Genomic DNA, 22717 nt, shown 5'->3' with positions numbered 1-22717 from the left:
GGTTATTTCTTTCACATTGGATCAAATGTTTCTGACTGAGGATGGGCTTCTCATTCACTACACCACAGTAACTTGCTTTATAAATAAGGAAAAAAAAATCAGCAACCCACACACTATGGTTTCCAGTGCTGCCCGCCCCAAAACACAAAGGATTACAGTATATGCAGAAATAAAAAGCATTGACTGCACTCTGGACCAAGATGCAAAGGGTAATCCAGGCACATTACTGCTCAGAAAAACATAAGAGAATGTACCTGCAGTGTGCCCAGGCAGCCAAGAGGGCCAATGGCATCCTGGCCTGCATCAGGAACAGTGTGGCCAGCAGGAGCAGGGAGGTCATTCTGCCCCTGTACGCTGCACTGGTTAGGCCACACCTCAAGTACTGTGTCCACTTTTGGGCCCCTCAGTTTAGGAAGGATGTTGACTTGCTGGACTGTGTCCAGAGAAGGGCAACAAAGTTGGTGAGGAGTTTGGCACACAAGCCCTATGAGGAAACACTGAGGGAGCTGGGGTTGCTTAGCCTGGAGAAGAGGAGACTCAGGGGTGACCTTATGGCTCTCTACAGCTACCTTAAGGGAGGTTGTAGACAGGCAGAGGTTGGTCTCTTCTCCCAGGCAAGCAGCACCAGAACAAGAGGACACAGTCTCAAGCTGCGCCAGGGGAGGTTTAGGCTGGAGGTTAGGAGGAAGTTTTACACAGAGAGAGTGATTGCCCATTGGAATGGACTGCCTGAGGAGGTGGTGGAGTCACCATCATTGGAGGTGTTCAGGAGACTTGATAGGGTGCTTGGTGCCATGGTTTAGTTGATTAGGTGGTGTTGGATGATAGGTTGGACACAATGATCTTGAAGGTCTCTTCCAACCTGGTCAATTCTATTCTATTCTTATTCCTTTTTTTATAAATCAGTTTCCTCAGAAAGGCTAGGTAACCTTTTCCTATTAATTTCCTAATAACAGGGGGGAAAAGCCCTTTGTATCTCTTGATCAGAAACATACAGAGAATTTGATCTATGTCTCTTTCAAGGAAAAAAAAGAAAAAGAAAAAAGAAATAAAAATGGCTGTAATATTTAGCATTATTTTATTAAGAATGGAAAGTCCAGTCAAAAGTGAAAGAATGCAAATTCACATCCTAGCTTCTTTCACAGGACTTCCCTCATATATAAAGTCACTTTCCCACACAGCCAGAGCTATTCTTATTTCTTTCCCTTCATCATTGTTGTCTTTACTCAGCAGATGACGCTTTGTCTTCATGCCCCTTGGAATAGAATTATGTACAACCACAGAACTACCTAGAGACAATTGTATTAGTTTCAGGCTTTGGCATTACCTCCCACTCATAGGTGTAACTGCATTGGAGGGAAAACAAAAAGGAATACATGCAAATGAGTCTCACATTTGCAAAGTAAGCTCCTTTCCTAATCTGTCTCCATACATAGTTTAAATTCACTAACATCAGTCAGATGAAAAATCATCCTCCCATGATCATCTGCTCCTCTGGTTCAAGACAGCACAATTTCCTTTTCCATTTTATTCCTTTGATTCAGCTGAAAAACATCACTGCTGGTAAGTATTTTGAACAGGAAAATATCAGCCTCTAATACTTAAAAAATAATTACCTCTTTCCTATTCACTTTTATTTCTAGAGAAGTTACTGCTCATGTTCACTTGAAACAAGTGTTCCTTTCTGTTTAATATGTGACTATGTAAGAATGCGATGATGCTACAGCACAGAGATGGAACACTTGACAGGTCCCAGAGCAGTTAGGCATCCACAAAAGAGTTGAACTTACACTTTTGGCATAGCAAGTTCCATTATGTTGCAAATCTTATATAGGGTTTTCACAAACCTTTGGCTGCTGTGACTGGGAGAGAGACATCAGCCAGCCAAAGACAGAAGTCAGTCAATGGATGAGCTGTATATAGATATTTCCACCTGCTGGCAGAAAGTGTTTACACAGCAGCAGGATGCTTTTACTGTGGTTGAAGTCAGGAAGAAGGCCAGTAAATGAGGGGAATTTTTCTCAGTTAAAAAACTAACATGAAGCAGCTTTTATCCTACAATATCACTGGCACACACAGATCATTACAGAAAGTCTGCTTTTGATGAGGCTGTGTACCTCCAAATGTTGGTGGAACACTGCTATGAGTTGAGGCCCCATCACCAGATATCTTCAAGGCCAACCTGCACTGCTCACTGCAGGGGTGTCTGATCAGATAACCTTTAGAAGTCCCTTCCAACCCAAACCATTCTACAATACTAACACCTCAGGAAAGCAAAAGAACTACTACACAATTGACTACCATTTAATCAGGAGAAGATAATGTCAATGGAAGTATATGCTAATGATCATTTTAATCAGATAAAATATGCCCTTGCATCCCCAATCAAAAACGCCCGAGATCCATCTTGACAACAGTAGGCAGAAGTTGCAAGAGACAAAGTCTCCCTTTCTACTGATGTGGGCAATGCTAAAGCTGCAACAATTACTGGAATTCCAGTCCAGAAGGAGAGGAGGAACAAGTGATGCTTTTAGCTTCTGAGACGTTTCAGGGTGTATTTCCCTTCTGTTTCTGAATGCACTGCTTCAGACAAACAAGCCCTGCCAGAACTCTCACGAGACAATGCATCTCCACAGTTGTTCAAGCATAACCCTCCAGATGGAGAGAAAACTCAGCTTTAAATCTACAAGGCAAAGGCGATTGTTTATTCGCGTTTAATGCTCCTGATATTACTGCGTAGGTATTTTACAAGGCTATTTCAAAATGTAACAAAGTCATCAGGTTTTTAAGAGGCAAGCCCTTTAAGCTACAGAAGGAAAATGTCTAACAAAATTCTTTCTTGCAATTTTCAACAAGTTTCTAGTGCAAAGCTGGCAAGTCAGCTTTGGAAGACTTGTTCTTTTGAAGCCAATGGCACCAATTTGTACACGTATATAGCTTTAAGGGGGAAAAAAGTCAATCTTTAATCAATGCTTACCATCAAACTTTTCTAACTATAATTTGGAAGTTTACAATGAAAGAATAACACTGGGATTACAAGAAATCAAGAAAGGAACAAAAACCAAATAAAAATGGCTGTCCTCTTTTACAGAGTGTATTTTTTAACACCTGAAGAAAGAAACAACTAAACACACTCAGCACAGTGCAGCAGCTGCCCATTTCAACTGCATCTGTATCCATTTTGCAATTCAGTTAATTAACCATAGAATCAATGGCTTAGGTTGGAAGAGATCTTAAGAGATCATCTACTCCAACCTCCCCACCATGGCCAGGGACACCTCCTCTCAACTAGACTCAGCTGCTCAAGGCCTTAACTGAAGAGGATGAGTTTCTGATGGAGGCCACACTAAGGAGCAGGTGTTGTAAGGTATTTCTAAGATAATCCTTTGTATTTACTGCTTAATTCTCTTCATTATCTATGTTTCCTTTATCTGCTTGGAAAGGGCTTTACTGGATCTAAATAAAAAGATAATTTTTTCCTAACATTTATGCCTTGCCAATTCTCTTATACATTGCTGTTAAGAAGTGTAAATCAAGAGGTTGGGTCTTAAAGTTTTATTCACTGTAGTTTTAATAGACCATGCCAGTATTACTCCAGAATTGCCAGATGTCCCCAAGAACACTGAATGAATACTAAGAAGGTCTACTGATGACTCTTGCTATGGAAGTACTGATCCAATCCTACATTTCTAATCTGCCAATTGTGTCCCCATGGGGAAATTCAGTAGGGCTTCAGAGAATAAGCCAGCAAAGACATCACAGAGGAGTTACTTGTATGTTTGACCTGATGGAAACACTAAGAGTTACATCCTGGGTATCAGAAGTCGCATGTTTGTTTTGACTAGTGTGTGCAAAGATGTGCAAAGATCTATTGCCCACAAATGAGCAGAATTTTGGGTCCACAAAAGCATATTAATTTTGAATACTAACGCATTTTAGAGGAATGAAGTAGAGCCATAAAGTAGAACACAAAAAGGCACATAATAAAGTATCATGCAGACTTCAGCTATGTGAAAGGCTACTTTTAAGGCAAACCTTATCCATTCAACACCACCATGAGGATTAAAATTGTGCGGATAACAATCAAGGCAAAATAAAGCCTCATTATCAATTCTGGAAGGCTCGTATGATCATTAAGGTAAATTCTCAGGCATACCACACAAAGTAAGTCATCAGATGTAGATTGTATGCCTGTCCATGAGATGCAGGGACAATAGTAAAAGTACAAATTCTGCAAAAACAAACTTGCTGCCAGATAAGCCAGATAAAACTCATCTCCAAGAGCTACATATGACAAAAATCACTGAGCAATGTCTATGTATAATGTACACTGCACGGAAGGGAAGTTCCTTTCTAAAATTACTTAGCTCTGACTTGTTTATGCTGCAAATGTTTATAAACCAAAATGCTCTGTGGGTCATATCTTCCACTTCCTGAGTGTGACAAAGAATCTGACATGCCCAAGGCTTAGTTTAATAATAAATTTAATTAGATTTCTTTTTCTTCTTCCACAAAATAGCTTGCTCAAAAGAACTATCAAGCATATTAAGTAGTTGGATTAAGCTAGAGCAATACATCAATTAAGTAAGATTAATTTACTGTTCTTGATTGTTTCAGGAAAGACGATAGAAACTCAAAATCAGCAGACTTTCATCTAGGAGCAATGAATTAGGGGGAAAAGGTAATTACTAGAGGAAAAATGGTTATAACAGATTTTAAAAAAAAAGGGTTCTGGATGACTCAGGTCTGAAATCTAGCAGCCTGGAAGGCACTTCAAACCATGTCAACTCCATTTTTCACATTACAATCAAAACCCATCATTTAAATCACACAACTACAGTTCTATTTATAGTATTAACTTCTGAAAAAGTCATTATTTTGTAGTTTAGGCCATGCCTACTATTACTCCAGTATTCATCCTGCAACTCTCTTTCTTGCCTTCAGACCTACTCCTGCCTACAATATCATAATGCACAAGCAAAATAATTACAGATGACCAATTTTTATGGTGCAATGATTTTCAGAGTTGTAGATATTCAACAACAAAAACCAACCAAACAAACCACTATGATTGCGTAACACAAAAATGGTTAAAACTTCTTTCTCCCACTTGAGAAATAACTTTTTTCCATAATCAAGTAGTGTAAGAATTACTTAGTTTCATGTAACCCTAGCTATAGGAGACTAGGAGTGTTTTGAAAGAAGATGGAAAGTCTTCACATTCAGTTCAGACAGTGCAACGTTACTCCCACTGAAAGCCACAGAAATGCTACTGCTGACCTCAGTGGGAGTGAAAGCAATTCCAAACAGCTCCAGTTTTTCAGACTTTTCACCAAGACATCTACTACCAAAAAAAAACACTGCAGTTCTATTTTATCCCAAAAAGCTGCAAACCAATAACTGATCAAAACAAATTGTTTCGTAAGTGAGTAGTAGCAGCCAATGAGTTGCATTTGTAAAGGAACTAACCAGTGTTCAGGGCTGACAAGCAATAAATTGAAAGCAGCATCATTCTGGAAACGTATGGCACTCCTGATTAAGGGTGACATCCTCCTTCAAATGAGTACAGAGCACACCTCACTTCTGAAACAAGCAAATCAGTCTCAGTCATGAACTCTGTGAAAAACATCTTTGGTAATGATAGCACAATTACAACTGGAAACAGGAACATGTTCAAAGGTGTACATTCCTTTCGTTCACAAACATGCTGCAGACTGAAAACAGGTTGACCATGGATCCACAATCAGCATCTCATTTCATAGATTCATAGAATGGTTTATGTTGGAAGGGGCCTTAAAAATCATCCAGTTCCCAAACCCCTGCCATGGGGGTTGGGACACCTTCCACTAGATCAGGTTGCTCAAGGCCTTATCCAACCTGGCCTTGAACACCTCCAGGGAGAGGATATCCACGACTTCCCTGGGAAACCTGTACCAGTGTCTCACCACCCACACTGTAAAGAATTTCTTTCCAATATCCAGTCTAAATCTCCCATTTTCCAGTTCAAAGCCATTCCCTCTCATCCTCTCACTACATGCCCTTGGAAAAATTCTCTTCCCATCTTTCTTGTAGCCCCCCTTCAGGTACCGGAAGGCTGCTATTAGGTCTCTACCGGAGCCCTCTCTGCTTCAGGCTGAACAGCCCCAACTGTCTAAGCCTGTGCCCACAGGGGAGGTTCTCCAGGCCTCTGATAATCGTTGTGGCCCTCCTCTGGACCCACTCCAGCAGTTCCATGTCCCTCTTAGGCTAGGGGCACCAGAATTGAATGCAGTATTTGATAGCCTGGTACTTTCTACCCGATTTTGAATGAGTAGTGAGGCTATTTGGTAGGAAATAACTCCTTCTAGAGTTACTATCATTTTCTTCCCTTTCACCCCTACAATTATTCTCCTTAGCTCTAAACACAGACTTCACCTCAGGCTGACTGTTCCAGTGAAAAATCTCCTAAAAAAATCTCCCACCTCTTCTATATTCTTTGGAATATTAAGCAGCAGTAACTTGGCAGTCTTGCTTGTGCAGTGAAAACTGTATTCCCAGATTTCACCCAAAATTCTGCTTTCCCCAAAATAAAGTTAGAAAGAGACTATTTTAAGAAATCGAATCAGAAAGTTAAGGCTCTCAAAAATTTGTATTATTCAGTCAATTGTATTCATTTAGCAAGTACAGCTCTCTTCTGGGTTTAGTCATTTGAAAGACCAACTTTTAAAACTTATGCTTCTTTATCCTAAGGTAGATGGCTTTTCCTCATGTGAAGAAAAAAAGCTTTTGTCTGGATAGTTGTCTCATGAATAACTTCCCAAGTCACTGGAAGTCATACAGGTTAATAAATCACCTAACCTTCGATTATACTGACTGCACTGTTCTGACCAGGAGCCCTCACTTAAAACCAGTAACTTAGCAGAAGGGTCAAACGCTGCAGAAAGCCAAACACCCCATGACCCAAGCAGAGAATTCCAGAATTTATAACTGAACATTCATGTGTCACAGACTCCTGCACAGAGAGCTCAGATAACAACCTCAAATGAAGCCTGATGGGACAAATGAACAGTGTGGCTGAGAGCAGGCACTTCTGCCTGGGAAGTCAGTTCACCCCCTATCTAAAAGCAAGACAGCAGGAGAACAAAACATTTTGAAAGTCCATTTATAAAGTTTTGGAAGCTTTATATGCAGCCAATTATTCTACATTTTGATAATACAGACATTTTGGTTTACATGGTGGTTTGCTACTCCAAGCAGACTACTTCAAACTCTTGCATATTTTAACCATACTTAACTCAATAGTCCTACTGTTTGAGAAAAAGGCCACTAAAGACTATGACTACAAAATTAATTTAGTCTGTCATCACTTTATTGTTGGCTAAAGAATGACAATTATGAGACTGTCTGGAACAACAAATAGCAAAAAGGATTAAATTAGTAACAATTTTGCCTTCTAGAATTCACAGGCATGAACATGTGGAGTTAATAAAATAAATACATTTGACAACTCTTACCACCCTCTCAGGCAAGTTGTTAGGACCCTTTCCTTGTTCATAAAGCACAACTCAAAGTTATGGATATCCCTGAAAGACATAAGAGACAGATCGAACCCTGAAACTCTGTAACTAATGTGACTAATGGCTTGCTGGCCTGAGTGATGGGACAACTCTACAGACAGCTTCACAGCCCAAACTCGTGCCAAAATACACTGCTATCTGCAGACTGTTTTTATGAAGGAAGACTTTGGGCTTTTCCCCCTGGTTCTTGTAAGCCAGTCAGCATTTGGGTGCCTTATAAAAACTTCTATATTCTCCACTCGTGCCTTCACCTCCCAGGGTAATTTTTGTGTTTCATTTAATAATTTACAAGTCACAAAGCACTAAGTCTCGATACAGTAATTCCAGTGACTTTAAGATGACATTTGATGAAAGTTTATCTAGTTAGTAAATAGGATGCTTTATCTATCTTCAACTCTAATAAGTAAATACTTTTTAGTACTGTAGAATAAAGGAGAAACCTCATCACAGTCATGAAGCCTACTATCAAGTAGAGTACATCCATGGAAATTCAGTTTGTCACCAAGTGAAATTTCATTAAAGGGGTTATGTTGTGACAGAAGCAGCAGTGAGGGAGATGGTAGAATAATAAGAAATGTGTTGAATCAGTACAAATCCAACCTTAGGCAAGAATTTTACTCAAATTTTCATTTTTATTTGCAATAGACTTTGCTTGCTGAGAAACTCAATCCAGAGGTCAGAAACAAAATCTTGCCATTGTCTGCCCTGTTAAAACTGTCTTCCAGAAAAATAAACACACCATTTCCCCTAGCCAAAAAGAAATGCAAACAGTGATAAAAATCAGAAATAATATTAAACAGCTGTTAGTGGGGAAATATTACAGATTTTTTAAAAGCCATTAATATCTTGATCAAACTTTAAAACATTGCAGCAAATCCTAAGCTGACCCTTCTAGATTTTTTTAAGTATGGCAATTCCTTATAGTCCATTTTAAAAGCTTCTAGTCTTTTAAAAAAAGTGGAAAAATAGGGCCTATTAAATCATCACTAAGAACCTCAATGAAAATCAAAAGCTGAATGGCTAGCTGGTTTAACTTATACTTTCAACATACACCAAGATAACACTTGAGCTACAACTCTCCGTGTACTGATACCTATACATGCCTGTAGCAGCTAGAAAGGTTTCAGGAGGAAATTATAGTTCTCTCTAACTTACATCTCTCTACTTTACAATTTATTATCTTTGTTTTGGTTTTTTTTAGCAACATAGAGAGTATGTTTCATATTCTGGTAATCTCCTCTTGATTAAAAAGCTAACCACTGTTCAGCAACTGACTCATGGGAAGAGAAATTCAAGCGTATGATACATGCACCATGAAAAGATCAGACTAGAGCAACTCTTGATGAGAAAAAGCACCTGCTGTTAAATCATAGCCCTAACTTTTTGCAATAATACACTCTTAAAATGGCAATGGGGAAGACATAATGTGATTTTGGATATCCTTGTACAGTACAGCTGAGCAAAATGCTAGGTAAATCAAGCAGCAAAGCAAGAGAATGAGACTTCCAGTCTTCACCTTAGAACCTTGTTTAAAAAGTTTAGTCCCAGAAGCTCTGAATCTCTCAGAAGCCAAGCCAATAAGAAACTACAGAAGCAGCAGAAGTGGAGCTGTACTTTGAACTTGTGAAATAAGTATCACAGCTTAGCACACAGCACTAGAGAGAAGAAATGATGAGAAAAGAGCACTTAAGGAAGTACTGTATCATGAGCTTGAACAAGCTTCTTTCTGCCAGACCAGTTACTGAGAACTCTGAATGTTAAGCACTACCTTGAGAAGTCTCTTCTAAATATTCAGAAAACCCACTGTATTTGCAGTTCCAAACATAGTAAAGGGTGAAGGTCTCTTAAAGAACACCTCTAAGCATAACGCAGCCAATTCTGACTGGAGCCTTATGTTGAACCAATCCCAGCTGACAAGGGCATGACCTTCTATTGATGCTGAAAATGATGACTTGGTTCAAAAACTCTTTCGTTTTGCTGCCACAGACAGAACAGCTCAGGCTCTGTCCCCGCAAGATGAGCAAAACATGCTCATTAGGTAACCCAGCTCCACAGACAGAGGATTTTAAACAAAGTCTTAAGCACCTTTATTACAATACTACAAATATGTCTTCAAGATAGTCCAACATAGACCAGTTGTAGAGATGAAAACCTCCGGTCCCATGACCATGCCGCTGTGCCACATTCCCAACAGGCAGACTGCACTGATGAAAGCTCTGGGTAACACTAACTATGTCAACAAAGAGCAGCGACCACTGAGCAGAGAAGTAGAGCTCAATAAACCATCATGGCAAATCTGAGGCTCTTCAAGAATGTGCAGAAATAAAAGGAAATTAGTTTTGCTTTGTTTATCCAGTCTAACAGGCAAAACAATTATGAATTATTTCAGCAAATTCTTTCAGCTTGGTCCAAAATATTTACTGCCCATTGTTTTCATCTTCCTAGCTACAGACGCGCCAATGACAGACAATATCTGTTACAATCAACGTGGATTTACTATTCCTACCATCTGTCTTAAGTCTAACCAATAAAGTAATACTGAACAAGAAAAGAGGATGAGAGCAAGGGAATCAGAATACCACAAAGATAAGCAGGCAGCTATTTCTTACTCTGACTGCAATAACGAGAGCTCTAGAGGCCAAAATGTTCCAGCTGAGCCAAGTATGGCTTCCTGCTGCTGTTACTAACATGGAACTGTAAAAAAGTAATTGCAAATATTACTCACAAAGGACAAAACACCAAAGAAAAACAAACAAGATAATGGAACAAACATGTATGCACTGGCAAAGCCAAAACTCAGAAGATTATATTCAACATGCTTTAAAGTCAGCTGTACAAAGCAGGAGTGGAAACCTTTAAATTGAAGCCTTTTTAAATTCTTTACTTCGTTAAAGGGAGAACTTTAACCTTAAATGTTAATTGAAATGGGCACAACTAAGTTGTTAAAAACAAAGAAACATATTAAAGACAAACAAACAAACCCAAAACAAACTGCAGTTTTATAAGTATGCCTGCTAATGGTACTCAATAACTGCAGCCACATCCCAGCCTGGCCCACAGCTCTGTCCATCCAGCTCTCCATTCACACCCCTTGCCCATGCTGGGAGATTCACTTGTGGGTTATTTTCCCCAGGAAGATTTGTCTTTCATCCCTGAAACCTTCTGCCCTTGGCACCATCAGGATCCTTGCAACTTTGCTGCTTCTTCTAGAAGACAGATTGAAATATGACTTCTCCACTTTGTACCTATCAGCATACTAGGCTGTGCTGCCTGTTGTAGTATTCTTGATCAGTATGAGCTGCTTAAATCAATGAGCTCTGAAAATGACAATGAGATGTATAACCATGAAATTTATTGAACATGCCTGCATGCATTAGTAATGACATAGTATGGCCTCTGGGTCCAATAATGCAGAGAGCTGGATTCCTTCATCTTCCAATGACTGCTCTAAATTCCCTAGTCACACAAGGACACACAAAACAGGCAGGAATTTTTTTACTCCTGGATATTACACCTAGTTTAAACCAGTTGGGTTTTGTCTTATTACTGTACATACCCAGTAAGTTTATTTCCATGTCATAGCTTCAAAGGTACTTTAAATTATTGGGTTTCTCACAAAGAATCTGCTGCTCACATTCCTTGCCTCAAAATACAGGCAAGCAGTTATTCTGAGGTGGAACTAGGAGAAACCTGTATAAAGTCACTGCTCTTGAGATCTCCATCAGAAACCAGTCACTTAATTTCATGTGAAATGACAAGAATGCACACATATTTTTTTGTTCTTTATTACAGAAGTCTCAAGTGACATTTGCCATAAGAAGGACAATGTCAGCAGGCAGGGAAATGTCAAAGGTTTCCCAAGAAGTCAATTCTGTTCATGATTCTCCTCTTAAAACATGCAATTCATGTGTATTCAGTTAAACTGCACCTCTGGGAGGAAGAGAGAGATAACTATCAGCTGGCTAATCACTAATACTAACCCAGTGGAATTGTGTTTGTGCACAGCTCCTTCCTCATTTTATATTCTCCAGAAGAAAACTTCTTGAGATACTTCTCACATCAGAATCCTCCAACTTGCTGTAAATATTTTATATCTGTGCAGCTACTAAAGTCACTGAATTATCAATCTTGTGCTCTAAATTAAGCCAGCCTATTTCAGGGTTTCCCTCCACCCCCCTTCCTCATTACAGCTATTTTCATTCTGGACTGTCCACACACTGTGTGCACCTGTAATCTGTATCTACATTGTATTAGTAGGATCCTCCTAATTAGATTTCATTTCTTCAGGTGAGAAAAAAAAGTGACATGCTAAGCCTGCTAGTTCTTTGAAGAACATCCTAAAGGTCAAATGGTGTGGATAAGGGCATTGTGATCCGTTTGACACAAGTAAGATAAGGTTGGTCAACATTTCAGATGCCTCCAGTAATGAAAAGCAAACTGGTATTGATTCTATCCACATCAATCTCAAAACAGTAAACAAAATAATTATATCCTCTGTATAGCAGCCTCATGGGTATATGCAGATGTACTTAAGAAATGTGCAGACAGTAGAAAGCTCCCTTCAAACAGACACCACATGAAATTCTAGTTTTCTTGATTGAGCTACTATGCAGACAATAGAGCTTCCAAGATCTCTGCATCACTTACCCTTTGGATTTAACCAAAGTCAGAAACTCTCAGATCATCAGAACTTTTCCTATACATTGCAGCTCCAAAGTTTACCTACTCCTGAAACAATACCTCTGTTCTTTAACACAGACACTTACAGTACTGCTTTTGGAGTTTTACAATACCAAAATATGCTGCTTTGCTGCTTAAAAGAAATAGACAAAAAGTATCACTCCTTTCTTTGCAAAACCTGCTGCTTTCCCCTACACTTCAGCCTTTTTTCAGATGAAATAGTTCTGCTTACTCTGTAACTCTTACTAATCATAAAACAATACTGAATCTATGGCTTTGGTGTCCATTAAAAGGTGGTTTCTTTGTACTGTCCCCCCCGTCTTGGTGTTGAAGAATACAGTATTTCCTTTATTTATAAACCATATGGCAACATTAATCAAAATATTAATAAACTTTTATTAATATGAAACTTGCCAAAACTTATCAAAAGGTTTGCTGTATGGTTAGGGTATATTTGCAATGGGAATGTACAGGATTTGGGCAGCCATAACAATTCAACTATTTTACGCAAACCGTGAGGAACAGAACAGAAAGAGAACACCCTGGGAGCGAAACGGCGCTCGACCACAGTGCGGGGAGACTTGACAAGAACCATTATGCCAAAGACGTAGTGAATTAATTACTCACAACCTGTTGTACCCACATAGGGAGTGCTGCTGCTGTGTATTAGAGGCTTTGGGGCGCTCCTGCGCCAGGCACGGCAGGTTGCCGGCAGGAATGCCATGCAGTTGTCGATGGTCTGGCTTCAGCAGACAGCAGGCTGTTAATGATGCTTTCCTGTGACTGGTGCTTGCTTTGTCCTGGGGAAACTGAGGCACAGCAAAAACCTGGTTGCAAGGGGGAGAAGGCTTGGCTCCGACTCCTAATCTTGTCGCTTCTCTCGTAGCTTGCGGTGTGTACGCTCGTGGCTTTGTCCCAGGCACTGGACTGGGCAACTCAAGGCAACCGCAAGCCAGACAAGGTCCAAGCAGGTTCAAGCACGCAAAGTTTGAGCAAGGCACAGGTGACTAGAAATCAGCCTGTATATAAATCTTGCCTAAGATCAATTGGGCCAATAGGGCACTAAAACCAGCACATAGTCACCCAATGGAAGGGGTTCTGCCAGGCTGTGGCCAGAACACATGCCCTTACCATAGATACAGGGTTGTCTACCAGACATTCATGGTCCTGTCCCCTTTGTTCCTTTTCCCACATTACCCTGGCTTTCTGCAGGAAGGAGGGGAGAGAGGGGCACCATGTCTAGACACTGTGATGTCTGTCTGGGTTTGTGCTGGGGACATTTGGCTCTACCATGACACTTAGTTATATCTTTCATAAATTTCAGAACATTTAATTTGTGAAACTTTCTTCCTATCCCTTTGTGGTACAGAGAACTAGCTTCTATTTACTTCTACATTCAGACAGCATATGTGAAGCAAAGTTCTTATTTAGAACATAAAAAGATTTAATCCAAAATGAAGTCAAAATAATACAGGCAAGTAAACCATCTTGTAGGAGAGGGTTTAAGACACTCACAGTTCTATTGGCCAATGTTAAGGTTACCAACATCACGACCCTCCTACAGAGAGAGAAATGAAAAGAATTTGCTAAATATAGCTAGAAGTGTTTGGAAAGATGCCTATCCTTAGTTGTGCATTCATCTGTTTAATTGTGGGCAATATAGCCCACTAGACAGCCTGAAGCAATTGTGGATATTCAGTATTCTCTGAATTACATGATCTCAACTGGAGATTGGACTTAATTACATGGTTTACAATAGTATAAATGAAAACTTTGTATTTTGAGAATCCTCAGAGGTGCAAGTGCCTTTGAACTTCTTTTTACTCATGCTCCAGTAGGAAATGCCTTCAAAGCTGTGTGCAGTTTTAAACAAGCATGGTGAAAAAGGCCACAGGATTCATGTGTTTATTCTGTGACCTCAAGTCTTCCAAATCCAGATGCATATAAATATACATTTATATCTCAACATCAAAACCCCAGTTTTATGTCAAAACTTCCTCTTAGTTTGGTAGCCTGAGGAAGCTGACATTTTTTTCTCCCATTGCTCTGTAAGTGCAGTTTTAAACTAACTGCAATTATTTAATTATTTTAACACATCTGACAATACATTGCACCAAATTAATCCAGCTTTTCTCACAATCAAAGTTGAAACAACCACACATACTTAAAAGACACAAGTCAAGGGAAGTTTATACTTGCAGTCCAAATCTCCAGAAGGATTCCTAAACTCCTTTGATTTCAGTGACAATATTGTAAAGAAATATAACAGAATTTAACAGGCACTGGGAGCTTAAATCCCTTCTAGAATGTGGGTCTAAAATCCTAAAGGACCACTAGAAGGCTCAGGCAAGGTATCAACTTATTTATAAAACACGGAGTTTCTCATATATTCCTTTTACTCAGAATTCAAAACACCACTGGCCGCCTTTCAAAGGAAATCTGAGCAAGTCAGGCTGCTCACCTCATCAGACCTCTGCTACTTGTTAGCAGAAAGTCCAAGAGCTCAAGAAATTCTTTCATGAATTTTCCATCCCCTCAGTAAGGCTTCAAAAAAGAACAATGATAACTGTCCAGACAAAATCAAACTTGAGATTACTCCTGTTGACAAGCTGTAGGTATGTTTGGACATAAAGATGGTAACACCATCAGAAATACAATGCTGTATATCTAGGAAGCCAGAGCATGCAGTCCTTGCAAATTTGAGTTTAAGAATTAATAAAGTGTACATGAGCCTGCATGAACAACTGTTTGAGATTTTATCAAGACTTCACATGACCAAATTATTTGTAATTTGTTTAGATTTTCTTATCGTGCTTAAAATCCATCAAGATATTTTACTCTTTTCAGTATGAAAACACAATAATTTCCCATTGGACTCGTGGGTGTTGTCTACCTGGACTTTAGTAATGGTTTTGAACATGATCTCCCACAGCATTCTCCTCAAGAACCTTGCCATGGACTCTTTGCTGGATTATAAACTGGCTCACAGCTGGGCCCAAAGACTTGTGAGTTAAATCCAGCTGGAGGACAGTCACAAGCAGCATCCCCCAGGGCTCACTATTGGGGCCAGCTTTGTTTAGTATCTCTGTTAATGATCTGAATAAGGGGATCGAGGGCACCATCAGCAAGTTTGCAGACACTAAATTGAGCAGGAGTGTTGATCTGCTCAGGGGAGGAAGGCACTGCAGAGAGATTAGGACAGACTCAATCCATGGGCTGAGCTCAATGCAATGAGATTTAACAAGCCCAAGGGCCAGGTCCTCTACTTTGGTCACAACCCCAAGCAGCACTACAGGCCTGGGGCAGAGTGGCTGGAAAGCAGCCTGAGGAAAAAGGATTTGAGGGTGCTTGTGGACAGCTGAAGATAAGCAAGCAGGGTGCCCAGATGATCAAGGTCAACAGCATCCTGGCCCGGATCAAAACCAGTGTCCAGCAGGTGTAGGGAAGTGATGATGCCACCATACTCAGCCCTGGCGAGGCCACAGCTTGAGTACTGGGTTCAGTTCTGGGCACCACAGGAAAGACACTGAGGTCCTGAGAGAAGAGCAACAAGGTTGGTGAGGGGTTTGGAGAGTATCATATGAGGAGCAGATGAGGGAGATGGAGTTGTTTAGTCTGGAAAAGAGAAGGCTAAGGGGAGATCTCATTGCTCTCTACAACTGCATGTAAGGAGTGAGGCTGCTGTTGGTCTCTTCTCCCAGGTAACCATTGATAGGATGAGAGGAAATAGGTTTAAGTTGTACCAGGGGAGGTTTAGATTGGACACTAGGAAAAACTTCTTTACTGAGAGAGTGGTGAGGGGTTGGAACAGGCTGCCCAGGGAGGTAGTAGAGTTGCAATCCATGGAGGTGTTCAAGAAGCTGTAGATGTGCCACTTCAGGATATAGCTTAGTGGTCATGGTAGTTACATTATGGTTGGACTCGATCTTAACGGTGTTTTCCAACCTGAATGATTCTGTGATTCTAACAAGGTTTCAAACTTATGGATTACACAATTCAATAAGCTTCCACCACCACATCAGATGAAAAACAGCATCTTAGCCTTCACCTTTAAAATACTGCCTCAGGAGAGGGAACAGAGTTTTTTACTTCCATTATCTTTCAGCTTGGAGTAAGGAAGTGCCTTGGTCCTGAATCAGAACCCACAGGAATTTAGCAAGTGCTATTTCTGCTTGTAGTAAAATCTTCAATATGTAATTTACATCTTGATATGTCATCATTTCTTGGTATTTAACTTAGTAACAGCTTCTCTAAAGTAGAGATTTTATTACATAAATTATGGAAGTAGCAGACTGGGTGCAGTGGAGACAGTATAAATTCCTGAATCAATACAAAATATGTCGCTGCTAGTAGTTGTTATTCTATGCAGGTGTGTTATTGATTACAGTCATAATGGTCTCACTTTACCTGCTGTCAATAACTCACCACTTGTATCATCACACTGAATTAAAGAAGAACCAGTCTGAAATACATGGAGAAGTTACACCAGCATGGCATGGCTCGGGCTGTGGTGCAAAGACGCAGAACCCTGCCTGTTTAAGTTAGAATTCATGTCTGAGACTTCACTCGACGCGACATTGACAAAATAAAGTCAGATGTGATATTTATTCAGGCAGAAGCAATTACAACTTAAACATACTGGAAAACTCTTACATTTATAGCTACTGCATCCAATAAACCAACACTTTCAATACCTTGGGACCATTATTAGGATACACTTACTGCTACGCCAAACTGAATCAAAGCCTTACGGATGGTTTATTGTCATTTCACTGATCAACATGACTGAAGCTCCCTTGCATCAGACTGAGATTTGCAGAAGGGATGTTACATTATTTCATTTTTTAAAATAGAGTTGATTTGCAAATCAAAAATTGACAACAGCAGAACACTAACCACGAGGCAAAGCTTTGTGAAGCATTGAAAATATAGACAATGTTATTATCACAATTCAGTGGAACACTTTCATGTTCACATACAGAATCCTTTTCTTTTACATACTTCAGAATAAACATCTCTCAAAAGAACAACACTCATTGTCACAAACCTATCAAAATGGAGAAATAGATCCAAACACAAGAGGCAAACTACCTCCTACTTTCAACAAGCTGATCTTTACAGCATTTTAACCAACTGCAGAAGATGAACAGAATGTTAGGGTTCTGAATCAAAGGAAAGAACAGAATATTGTTTAAAAACAATAATCAGTGTTCTGTACACACTCTAGAGAGGCACCGCTTTAAAAACAACACCAAACCAGACCATTTTAAAGGAACACTGAACACTGGTTTCGAGAGACACTTCAATTGCATTTCCTATGTATCTCCTGTTGATTTTAGAGGGATTCTGCTTGACAAGCCATGGTATAATACTGACTTGTGCTTATGCCCACATTTCTCTCCATATGCCCTTGTCTAAGGCCTCCTGCTCTTCCCAGGAACAGCAAAACAGAAAGTAGCAAGCCTATGGATTCTAATAGACTGCTACAAGTGATGCTATGTCAATCACATTACAAGAAACTCAACCAATCATTACAGAAAGTTCTGACAATGGCACAAAGTGACCAAAATTACCATTTTTCCCCTCATACAATTAACCTCACAGGTCAGATGCATGAATAGTTGTCTAAACAAAAACTCAGCCTATCAATGAGCAATTAAAATACCCACCACCTTAATGTTCTTCCACATGTTGATGTACACACAACAAGAACAATATTAGAATCATAGAATGGTCCAGGCTGGAAGGGATCTCCAAAGGTCATCTAGTCCAACCTCCCCACAGTCTGCAGGGACATCCTCAACTAGACCAGGTTTCATGTTTTCTGACTTCCAGCACCTGCCATACATGCTCAATTTAGGAAACTAGCCTCCCTATACTATCTGTATTTGCTACTCAACAAAGGAAGAGTAATCAAAGTGACAGTTAAAAGGCTTGATACAAACTCAGACTGAATCAACCTCTAGAGAAGTCTCTCTCCACTGTTGTTACTTGCAGTCATGTTTGAAAGTGTTTTAACCATCCCAACTTAAGTGTTACATCTCAGAGCCTCCTTTCTCAAGACAGTTCATGCTTTACAAACCGTATTGGAAGTCATTCTGCAGTTCACTTGCCTGTGGGGTATCTTTGCAACCTTTGCTAGTCTGCATACTGTCAAAAAGATTCTTAATTTTTCATTTAAAACCTGCAAAACTAAGTCTACCCAACATCACTACGTACATTCAGCTCTCATCAGACTGTGAATCCAGTAAACCTGGGTAGTGATGATTAGTTAAACACTGCAATATGGTTTCTTAGCCATAGGAATAATCCAGTCAAAGTCTGTGTGATCATTTTGCACTGTTCTGAGTAGCAGTTATTTAATATTTCATCACTACAGAATCCAAATTAAATAGAGAAATTTGACTGTAATGAGAAGGTCCCATGAAGGAATTGTGGCAATATGCTTCCAGCTCACAGGTAGAAATTACACCACTGGTGAAGCTGAAGAACAGGCAATTAAATTACTTGAAACAGTAGCTCTGGTTTCACTAACTTCACATTGCAGCAAATGTAGATCAATTAAGAAAATACTTTCTTATAGCAACAAGGGAAGGTAGCATTGTTCTGTACAAAAAAAACCCCCAACACATGATCATTTCTTCTATGACAGCAGAAATGAGGATCAAAAAAACTAAGCTTAGAAAAAAGGGTAACGTGATACAAAAGCCAGATGCTGTAAAGGTTTGTTTTTTTTCTGGCCAGTATTCTGAATTAAGCTACTGCTCAGCACAAAGTCAGTCAGTACCACTGCACCTGTAAGAATTCTTACAGGGATTACTTCATTAGGTAATTCAAAATATATCCAACTAAAAAGTCAGGTATCAGGATATCGATCCCCTGATAAGTCCACTCTCAAGGATGACTGTCCAAGGGAAGCCTAATTCTATACTCCCAAATTGTTTATCTCTGAAGCAAAAAGGGACAAGAAATATTTTGAGTTTGCCATAACCACACAATGTCATAACTGCCCCCAAACTGATTTACTCCTTCCCTCTCACCGCTTGCAATGTTTAAGCTGTAACTCTTCAGCAATCTATTTCAGAGGACAGTAAATGCTTCACAACTCTTAAATAAACCATGAGCAGCTAAACAGTAACTGCTCTGGAGGACAAAGGCCTTTTGGCAAGGCACTAGACTTCAAGCTTCCCACAGCTTATGATAGCAATAATAAGACAAACAAAATAAATAATAAAAATGCAATTGTGAAAGATACCTTGACAGCGTCCTTTTAATCTTTAGCCAACTCGGGATGTCATGTAAGCACTGAAGCAGCAAAGAGATGATACTGCTTAGATAGCAAAATCTCAGTTTCTCCCTGACCTACAAATCATAAGCTAACAGATTAGTGGTGCACAGGCATATATCCACACAGTAGCTCACAGACACCCTGGTGCAGCTTCTGAAACAAAATGCACATGCTCTGAGATGCAGAAAGCCCATAATTGTAAGTAACATCAACTGAAGCATGCATAGAAGATTCTGACACTGCAGTCAAGGATCTTATGAAACAAAGATCCTAACTATCTAAGAAAGCCATCGTACCTGTAGATGTAAGGCATACTGCTTATAGTTCAGAAAGAGAACTGCCTTCCCAGTGCAGTACAGACTGGAGAGTGAAGCAGAGTAGCCCATTCTGCCCATGTGCTCTTAATGGATCTCAGCAGCCTGCAATGCCGCATTATCACAGTTAAGATAAGTGATGGATGAACATTATTTTCTTGGGCTACTCAGCCTGGAATCTGGGACGTAAACAATACAATTTTGCTCTTTCTGGTTATACTCTATATTAAAAAAAAAAAAAAAAAATTCAGTTTGTCTCCTGGTTACCAATATCAGCTGATTACAGAGGATTAAGACCTGCAAAATCAGTCCAAGAGATCCCTCACAAAGAGGTATTTGGAGAGATGGCAGAACTGCGGATACTCAGGTTCACAGGTTCTCTCCTCAGTGTGCTACTGCTAGTAAGTATTTTCTATCTAGGCAAAAAGCCTATACCTGAGACATGTTTAGGTATCTCTAGAAGTACCCACCAATTTTGGTTTTCTAGGTTAACTGTTTGGAGGGCCTGATTTTGAACACCATTATTTAGCAGATTCCTTGACTTCATTGCAGCCAGCCACTCGTAACTGGTTCCAAATAAGAGACACCTAAAGTTGGTTCTATTTCCATCAATTCTGTCCAGACCGGACAACAAAAACATAACTGCATAGCAAAAGATGAGGGTGTAATACAGTATCAACTTTTACAGAATCTGATAAAACAATCATTAACATAAAAAAAATAATAACTCAATAAAGCTAGTCATGTTGAGGGTATAATGGTCCCTTACTTAGCTAAGGTTCATTATTTTCAGAAAGAGGCCATTTGTTTCAATAGTGACAACTATGATCAGAAAATACAGTCAGTCATGTTCTTTGTAGGAATGACTAGTGACTAGATGTGAGCTTCATTAACTAAATGGAAGCATGAGTACAATATTTTATAAAGACAGCCAAACAGACATCCCTACTGGGTCTCTTGGACATTTATTTATTTTTTTTCACCCCCGGGATGAAATGATGTTCCAAGAAAGGCATGGTTTTTGGTGGGCCAATTATGTCAGACTATTCTGAGATGCAGAAGCAATCAATGAGTTCTCATAAGGATTCTAGTATGATACTTTGCTTGATGTAGTGTGTACAAATTAATGATGCTGTCCACTTGCCATTAAATGATTAGCCATTTATGTAACACACACCAAAAACGATGCTTCTTGAAAATGTGCCTGCTGAAGTGTTGACTGCCAGCCTTTCAAAAGGCTGGGCATTCCTAAATTGAGCTGCCTGTTCTTACAATGCTGCAGAAAAGCAAACATAATTACTAGAATTAGTTATTTCTCTTACACGCTATTTAAAATGAACACAATCTAACCCAATGCATTAGACCTTTAGAACCTCAGCATACAGAAACAGAAATGGCTTTATAGCTTGGCTTGGATTGCCTGTGAAATGCAAGAGTAAGAGCAAAAAGAAGAAACAAGAAACTAAAAACCTGCACCACAGCTTTTGGGTTTGGCTTCTAGACAAAATAGTTGAGGGAAAGACAAACCACTAAGTAAGATGGTTGCTACTTAATTCAGATGTTGAGATAGGGTTTTGTCTTTCTTGCTTCAGCACACAAGTAGACCACATCCTACCTGAAATTTAAGAGTGCTTCCAAGATGTCCTTGATCTTATTTTGTTGCTTAATCCCATTATGTTGCTATTGCCTTCTCCTGAAGATGATGTTTACCAAGTTACATGCATACTCTGCATGTTTTGCATTATGGAAAGAACACCTTTTCTAAAAACACAGAGATTTTAATCTTAACAGAAATCTCAGTGCTAATTTTCAGGTGACTCATATGAAGGCTGAACAAGGCATGCAACACAACTGATAAACTCTTTCCTTATCCGTATCCATGTGGCCTTTTTACTCCTTCTGTAGAGATGGGTAAGAATGTCAAAAATTTGATCTATTCTTTCTGCTTTGAAGATTACTGCGATGGCTATTAGGAACAGAATGCACTCAGACTAGACAAGACCCTGTCATAGTCAGGTTAACCGGCAAAGATATAAACATAACCTCACACTCAGCTGCTACAGCATTTGTTTACAATGTTTCTGTCAATGATTTATACTCACACAATAAAATATTAAAAGCAACAAATTATAAACCCGGTAGCACAGAAAAATCTAACAGGGTTTCCTCACAGTGTATCAATTCTGACACTAACCAAGATCCAGAATTTTGCAGAAATTATCTGTTGCATTACATAAAAATCAAATACAGAAGCTTAGTTTTATATAACTGTAATATGCAAGCAGATGGTCTTCATGATAAGAAGACCATCTTCTCTAAACTGCAGTTTGTGAAAAATGTGAAGTACAAGCAAAAGGCAGGAATTTTGCCATTTCTAGTGCAGCACCCTAACTTACAATGGCAAAGTCTCTCTATTTGTAACTCTTACCAGTTTGTCCAACATTAAAGAATTGCTAAGCCTAAATTCCATTGCAGAGATTTTGATTGAAGAGATGAAAATCAAAGAAGGGAACTATTTTTGTATCCATTCTAGCTAAATAGTAGCTTAAATCTATGGCTGTATTAAAATTCAGTTATTTGTGTTGACAGCAACTATGGCATAAAATCAGCAGTCAACTTTATAAAGATCACCAGTGTCAACTAAAACACATTCTATGCATTTCTGAACAACACACAAAGATAAACTATGCAGTGCAACTATGCAGTCAAAATGCATTGTCCCTCTAAACCTTGCCCTCCCCATACATTCTTTCAGCCAAGCAATGGGAAGATAAATCCAGTTGCCTAATGGAGCATGTAATTTAAATATTTCAGACAAGCATTCAGGGATGTTGCTTCAAATAAATTTAACAGCCATCCAACCAAATATTTTGCATGAA

At 39.4% G+C, this 22717-nt stretch overlaps 1 protein-coding gene across 6 annotated transcripts in view; it reads right to left on the bottom strand.

Moving 5' to 3' along the window:
• Nucleotides 1-22717, bottom strand: part of ARVCF (ARVCF delta catenin family member) — a 258087-nt gene that overhangs the window by 233181 nt on the left and 2189 nt on the right. Inside the window, exon 3 of one of the 6 annotated variants that reach the window (XM_054172817.1) lies at nt 7494-7562. The exons of the other annotated variants lie outside the window; for them this stretch is intronic. Within the exon in view, the coding sequence (XP_054028792.1) occupies nt 7494-7534 (41 nt within the window). The 5' untranslated portion in view covers nt 7535-7562. The remainder of the gene's footprint in view (nt 1-7493; nt 7563-22717) is intronic. 6 annotated transcript variants of the gene reach the window in all.

This window comes from Dryobates pubescens, chromosome 25 (genome assembly GCF_014839835.1).
Source record: "Dryobates pubescens isolate bDryPub1 chromosome 25, bDryPub1.pri, whole genome shotgun sequence".
NCBI lineage: Eukaryota > Metazoa > Chordata > Aves > Piciformes > Picidae > Dryobates > Dryobates pubescens.
The sequence above is the reverse complement of the archived record's forward strand: the minus strand, read 5'-3'. Positions and strand labels throughout refer to the sequence as shown.